Consider the following 7,500-nt stretch of genomic DNA (forward strand, 5'->3'; position numbering starts at 1 on the left):
AACGCCTTTGCATGACCGATCGCGGAAGCACCGATGACACCACGTCTGCCAAGCGTGTTTAACGCCCAAACAGGAGATGCAGAGACCGTGTGAATCCTTCGCCGAGATCTACATTCCACAAGCACACGGATGTGGAGGATGACCTGTTCCTCCAGGTCTCTCCGGTTCCTCCGAGTATCTCTGGTTCCTCCGGGTCTCTCCGGTTCCTCTGGGTCTCTCCAGTTCCTCCGGGTCTCTCCGGTTCCTCCAGGTCTCTCCGGTTCCTCCGAGTATCTCTGGTTCCTCCGGGTCTCTCCGGTTCCTCTGGGTCTCTCCAGTTCCTCCGGGTCTCTACGGTTCCTCTGGGTCTCTCCGGTTCCTCTGGGTCTCTCCGGTTCCTTTGGGTCTCTCCGGTTCCTTCGGGTCTCTCCGGTTCCTTCGGGTCTCTCTGGTTCCTCCGGGTCTCTCCGGTTCCTTCGGGTCTCTCCGGTTTCCTCTGGGTCTCTCCGGTTCCTCTGGGTCTCTCTGGATCCTTCGGGTCTCTCCGGTTCCTTCTGGTCTCTCTGGTTCCTTCGGGTCTCTCCGGTTCCTCTGGGTCTCTCCGGATCCGTCGGGTCTCTCCGGATCCGTCGGGTCTCTCCGGTTCCTTCGGGTCTCTCTGGTTCCTCTGGGTCTCTCTGGTTCCTCTGGGTCCCTCCGATTCCTTCTGGTCTCTCCGGACCGGGTCTCTCCGGTTCCTCCGGGTCTCTCCGGTTCCTCTGGGTCTCTCCGGATCCTTCGGGTCTCTCCGGTTCCTTCGGGTCTCTCCGGTTCCTTCGGGTCTCTCTGGTTCCTCCGGGTCTCTCCGGTTCCTTCGGGTCTCTCCGGTTTCCTCTGGGTCTCTCCGGTTCCTCTGGGTCTCTCCGGATCCTTCGGGTCTCTCCGGTTCCTTCTGGTCTCTCTGGTTCCTTCGGGTCTCTCCGGTTCCTCTGGGTCTCTCCGGATCCGTCGGGTCTCTCCGGTTCCTTCGGGTCTCTCTGGTTCCTCTGGGTCTCTCTGGTTCCTCTGGGTCCCTCCGATTCCTTCTGGTCTCTCCGGACCGGGTCTCTCCGGTTCCTCCGGGTCTCTCCGGTTCCTTCGGGTCTCTCCGGTTCCTTCGGGTCTCTCCGGTTCCTCTGGGTCTCTCCGGTTCCTTCGGGTCTCTCCGGTTTCCTCTGGGTCTCTCCGGTTCCTCTGGGTCTCTCCGGATCCTTCGGGTCTCTCCGGTTCCTTCTGGTCTCTCCGGTTCCTTCAGGTCTCTCCGGATCCGTCGGGTCTCTCCGGTTCCTTCGGGTCTCTCTGGTTCCTCTGGGTCTCTCTGGTTCCTCTGGGTCCCTCCGATTCCTTCGGGTCTCTCCGGTTCCTCCGGGTCTCTCCGGTTCCTTCGGGTCTCTCCGGTTCCTCCGGGTCTCTCCGGTTCCTCCGGGTCTCTCCGGTTCCTCTGGGTCTCTCCGATTCCTCTGGGTCTCTCCGGTTCCTCTGGGTCTCTCTCTGGTTCCTCCGGGTCTCTCCGGTTCCTCCGGTCCGGGTCTCTCCGGTTCCTCCGGGTCTCTCCCGTTCCTCCGGGTCTCTCCGGTTCCTCTGGGTCTCTCCGATTCCTCCGGTCCGGGTCTCTCCGGTTCCTCCGGGTCTCTCCCGTTCCTCCGGGTCTCTCCGGTTCCTCTGGGTCTCTCCGGTTCCTCTGGGTCTCTCCGGTTTCTCTGGGTCTCTCCCGTTCCTCCGGGTCTCTCCGGTTCCTCTGGGTCTCTCCGATTCCTCCGGGTCTCTCCGGTTCCTCCGGGTCTCTCCGGTTCCTCTGGGTCTCTCCGGTTCCTCCGGTCCGGGTCTCTCCGGTTCATCCGGGTCTCTCCCGTTCCTCCGGGTCTCTCCGGTTCCTCTGGGTCTCTCCGGTTCCTTCGGGTCTCTCCGGTACCTCTGGGTCTCTCCTGTTCCTCCCTGCGATTATTGTCTAAAACAATCCCCATGTTTTCGGTGCTGATGCGGGTGGTGACGCGTTCATGTAACCAGAGGGTGGCGCGTCAATAACGCGAATAAATTCTCCTGTCACAAAGAACAAGAATCTATAGGCTGAGTTTCGGTTCATTTATGAGACGAGCTCCAGTTCATGAGCAATGCAAGTGATCACGCTGGCGCCTCCATGTCCTGACTATATTGTCTGTAATATTTGCTTCTTATTTATTAAATCCAGGCAAAAGTTGATGAAACAGTGATTAAAATTAAGATACAATTAATACAAAATGAAATTCACTTTAAAGAAAGGTTTTCTACAAAACAAAACTGTGGACAAAAGTGGACAAAATCATGTCTGACCCTTCTTATGATCCTATCTTACTCATGCTGTTCACTTTTCATATAAGCAACATAGATGAAATTATAAAATAACATTATATTATGTAAACATAAATATGAAACATGATTTTAAATAATAAAATCTAGGCTATAACAGTTAACAGTGCTCTGGTTTAAAATGTGTAATTAAGACATGTTGGAAAAGGTGTTCATCTTTCATTTCCAATGTGAATATCATTATTTATAATTTATTCTCTTGAAAATGATTTATTGTCAAATGTGTGTTGAATGTAAACTCCTCTTAGGAATTTCACCATTTAATGTGAATTCATCTGAGAATATTCTTAAATCAGAAAATGTATTCAGTGATTGGTCCATTCCTGTCGCCATCCACAGCGAAGTGTTGAGAATCCTCTCTAAGACTGACACTTAAGATTTAGTCCCACACTGCACTGCATTACGCCTGAGATGCTTGATAACTAACTTTTAAGCGCTGCTTTGAGCCAAGAATGTCTTTACTCTTAAGTCGATTCTTAGCAGTGTTCTCATTCTCAGAGGCTTGATGGACACGGGCCGTGTGTGTGTGTTGACTTCTTCACATCGCGGAACAACACACTCTATAGGAGCAACACTGTTAAATCTAGGATTTTTGTCCTCATGTTTGTGGTCTCTCACATTGTGAAGATCTTATTAGATTGTAAGGATCTTTTGGTGTGGCCCAGCATAAGGGAAATCGATAGAAACATTTGGTAATTTTAGTTGTCAGCACAAAATGTAAAAAAAATTCCTCCATTCTGGTTAAACGTACAGAATACAGTAGAAATAACTTTTGACATTCTTATTAAAAGTGTCACTAAATAAATCAACTATTCTATTTTAAATTGTATTTTGACCATTTAGTTGAACAATTGATTAACCAATGACAGATAAAACAGAATCCCAGTAAAAGAGATTCATCTGAAAAGTTACATTTATTCAATGATTTCTATGAACATTTACATATTTTATAAATTCACACTGTATGATTACTCTCAATAGCGATAATGTCTGAAATGAACATCTCATGGAATTATTATGCTCGATTCTGGTGGCCCATCTTACCCCAAGGGTCCAATTTTATCTTTTCCCTTCAAAATAAAAACAATATTTGTACTCCACAAATCCCTCATTAAGACACAAACCTTTTATATGCAACAAAATACAACGTTGAGACAGAATTAGACGAGTTTAACCTCTAAAGTCTCGATCTTCTGAGTGTTGAGATGAAGAGCGACTGCACTGGACTCACTGTATCATCGTCTTCTTCATCATTCATGTTGTTTCACAGCAGCTTTTCAGAGACTAAAGTGCCTTTAAAACTCCACAACAGTCATTTTATGTGAAACAGGTTCATGATATTGTGTGATTATTACAGTCCAGAGGTTCAGATCTGAAGATCCACTGATACATTCTGCATAAACATCTGTTCCTCTTCTTTCTTTCAACCTTTTCTAATTCCTGTTGATAATATTGACTTAAATGTTTTTTTGACTGACAATAATAAACAATAATAGCTTCTAATAAATGATTGCTGAACGCAATCGTTTGTCCCTTATTCATAATAACAGTCAGAGAATGTGAGTGTGTTCTGTTCCTCTGGTGATCCTGAGTGTGTGTGTGTGTGTGTTTCCTCTCAGGGCTGTTCCAGCATGGAGACAAGACTCGTGAAAGAGACTCTGCACTTCCCGCAAATTAACTCAAATGTTGCGTATTTAGGGGAAGTTTTTCTTCAGGATAATGGAGGTTTGCAGAGTTCATGTGATCAGCAGCAGAGACTCTTATTTTGGCGCGTGTTTGAGCACCGGAAGCGGAAGTGGCTCGCCGACAGGAGCGTTTCCCTGATGCTGCTGTGCTGATGATGATGATGGCGGATTTTGATCAGGTAGATTTTCTGCGCGAGCGGCACGTGCGGTTCTTCCAGCGCTGTCTGCACGTGCTGCCCGAGAGATACGCGCCGTACGAGACCAGCAGGTACACACACACACACACACCAGAGAGAGAGAGAGAGAGAGAGAGACTGACCGCGCTTCACACTCCAGTGCGCTCTCACACACACACACACACACACCAGAGAGAGAGACACTGACCGCGCTTCACACTCCAGCTCTCTCTCTCTCTCTCTCTCTCACACACACACACACACACACACTCCTCTGTTACTGTGATGAGACTGTATCCGTGTGTGTTTCTTCTGCGTTGAGTTGTAAACTGTTGCAGCGACAATGAGTGCAAATATAAAGTGTTTATCACAATCAAATCATTGTGTTCTCCATTTCATTTTCATATATCAATATAGTTGATCATTATAGATGTATAGTTTATGATCATTATAGATGTATAGTTTATGATGCCATGTTTATACAGTGATTAAACGCTGAGATCACATAATAAACACTAGATGTCATGACGTGGGATTTCACTGTCCTTAAAGAGAAAGGCAATAATATCTCTGTATTATTTTGAACATTTTTCCTAATGATAATGATAATAATACAGTGATAATAATCAGTTTCAAATAATAAGTGCTGGTTGACATGTGGATAAAAAAAAATATGACTGTGTATTAATCATGTTTAACCGGAGCCGCTGTTGTTAAAGGGAAAGTTCAGCCGGAAATGAACGTGTCGTCATCATGACGTCAGTGTGTGTTCGGTCTCCAACATTCTGCACAATATCTTCTTTTGTGTTCAACACTATAAACTCACAGGTTTGGAACAACATGATGAATGATGACAACATTTTCATTTTTGGGTGAACTTTCCTTTTAATCCCAATGATTATGCAGTTATAATTGTACATTATAATATGATTATTGTTCTTCTAGCGGCTGAAGAATCATTGACATGTTCATTTACTGTGAATATGTGGTGTGTGTGAAGCTGTGTTTGCACAGAGACCCTCGACTTCAGCTCCACTTCCACGCAATAAAACTTCATTTGAAGAGAAATTAACTTTATTCAGAGTCGAATCCTTGCGTTCTGTTTAAAGCTCCTACATCACATGATCAAAATCCACTTTCAGACTGTTCACTGGAACATTTAAAACGCCAGTTCTAGAGTCTCGTGTGTGTGCGATCAGCGCTGACCAACAGTTCTAGAGTCTCGTGTGTGTGCGATCAGCGCTGACCAACAGTTCTAGAGTCTGGTGTGTGTGTGCGATCAGCGCTGACCAACAGTTCTAGAGTCTCGTGTGTGTGCGATCAGCGCTGACCAACAGTTCTAGAGTCTCGTGTGTTTGCGATCAGCGCTGATCAACAGTTCTAGAGTCTCGTGTGTGTGTGCGATCAGCGCTGATCAACAGTTCTAGAGTCTCGTGTGTGTGCGATCAGCGCTGACCAACAGTTCTAGAGTCTCGTGTGTGTGTGCGATCAGCGCTGACCAACAGTTCTAGAGTCTCGTGTGTGTGCGATCAGCGCTGACCAACAGTTCTAGAGTCTCGTGTGTGTGCGATCAGCGCTGACCAACAGTTCTAGAGTCTGGTGTGTGTGTGCGATCAGCGCTGACCAACAGTTCTAGAGTCTCGTGTGTGTGCGATCAGCGCTGACCAACAGTTCTAGAGTCTCGTGTGTGTGCGATCAGCGCTGACCAACAGTTCTAGAGTCTGGTGTGTGTGTGCGATCAGCGCTGACCAACAGTTCTAGAGTCTGGTGTGTGTGTGCGATCAGCGCTGACCAACAGTTCTAGAGTCTCGTGTGTGTGCGATCAGCGCTGACCAACAGTTCTAGAGTCTCGTGTGTGGGCGATCAGCGCTGATCAACAGTTCTAGAGTCTCGTGTGTGTGCGATCAGCGCTGACCAACAGTTCTAGAGTCTCGTGTGTGTGCGATCAGCGCTGACCAACAGTTCTAGAGTCTCGTGTGTGTGCGATCAGCGCTGATCAACAGTTCTAGAGTCTCGTGTGTGGGCGATCAGCGCTGACCAACAGTTCTAGAGTCTCGTGTGTGTGCGATCAGCGCTGACCAACAGTTCTAGAGTCTCGTGTGTGTGCGATCAGCGCTGATCAACAGTTCTAGAGTCTCGTGTGTGTGTGCGATCAGCGCTGATCAACAGTTCTAGAGTCTTGTGTGTGTGGGCGATCAGCGCTGACCAACAGTTCTAGAGTCTCGTGTGTGTGGGCGATCAGCGCTGACCAACAGTTCTAGAGTCTCGTGTGTGTGGGCGATCAGCGCTGACCAACAGTTCTAGAGTCTCGTGTGTGTGGGCGATCAGGGCTGATCAACAGTTCTAGAGTCTCGTGTGTGTGCGATCAGCGCTGACCAACAGTTCTAGAGTCTCGTGTGTGTGGGCGATCAGCGCTGACCAACAGTTCTAGAGTCTCGTGTGTGTGGGCGATCAGCGCTGACCAACAGTTCTAGAGTCTCGTGTGTGTGTGCGATCAGCGCTGACCAACAGTTCTAGAGTCTCGTGTGTGTGCGATCAGCGCTGATCAACAGTTCTAGAGTCTCGTGTGTGGGCGATCAGCGCTGATCAACAGTTCTAGAGTCTCGTGTGTGTGTGCGATCAGCGCTTATCAACAGTTCTAGAGTCTTGTGTGTGTGGGCGATCAGCGCTGACCAACAGTTCTAGAGTCTCGTGTGTGTGGGCGATCAGCGCTGACCAACAGTTCTAGAGTCTTGTGTGTGGGCGATCAGCGCTGACCAACAGTTCTAGAGTCTCGTGTGTGTGGGCGATCAGCGCTGACCAACAGTTCTAGAGTCTCGTGTGTGTGCGATCAGCGCTGACCAACAGTTCTAGAGTCTCGTGTGTGTGTGCGATCAGCGCTGACCAACAGTTCTAGAGTCTCGTGTGTGGGCGATCAGCGCTGATCAACAGTTCTAGAGTCTCGTGTGTGTGCGATCAGCGCTGATCAACAGTTCTAGAGTCTCGTGTGTGGGCGATCAGCGCTGATCAACAGTTCTAGAGTCTCGTGTGTGTGTGCGATCAGCGCTTATCAACAGTTCTAGAGTCTTGTGTGTGTGGGCGATCAGCGCTGACCAACAGTTCTAGAGTCTCGTGTGTGTGGGCGATCAGCGCTGACCAACAGTTCTAGAGTCTTGTGTGTGGGCGATCAGCGCTGACCAACAGTTCTAGAGTCTCGTGTGTGTGGGCGATCAGCGCTGACCAACAGTTCTAGAGTCTCGTGTGTGTGCGATCAGCGCTGACCAACAGTTCTAGAGTCTCGTGTGTGTGTGCGATCA

The 7,500-nt window shown here is 48.4% G+C and overlaps 1 protein-coding gene across 1 annotated transcript in view; it reads left to right on the top strand.

Moving 5' to 3' along the window:
- Positions 1-3,951: 3,951 nt before the first annotated feature.
- pggt1b (protein geranylgeranyltransferase type I, beta subunit) overlaps positions 3,952-7,500 on the top strand; it is a 20,591-nt gene continuing 17,042 nt past the window's right edge. Inside the window, exon 1 of the mRNA XM_084138731.1 lies at positions 3,952-4,296. Within this exon, the coding sequence (XP_083994857.1) occupies positions 4,181-4,296 (116 nt within the window). The 5' untranslated portion in view covers positions 3,952-4,180. The remainder of the gene's footprint in view (positions 4,297-7,500) is intronic.

This window comes from Abramis brama (genome assembly GCF_963993115.1).
Source record: "Abramis brama genome assembly, chromosome: 16".
Classification (NCBI taxonomy): domain Eukaryota; kingdom Metazoa; phylum Chordata; class Actinopteri; order Cypriniformes; family Leuciscidae; genus Abramis; species Abramis brama.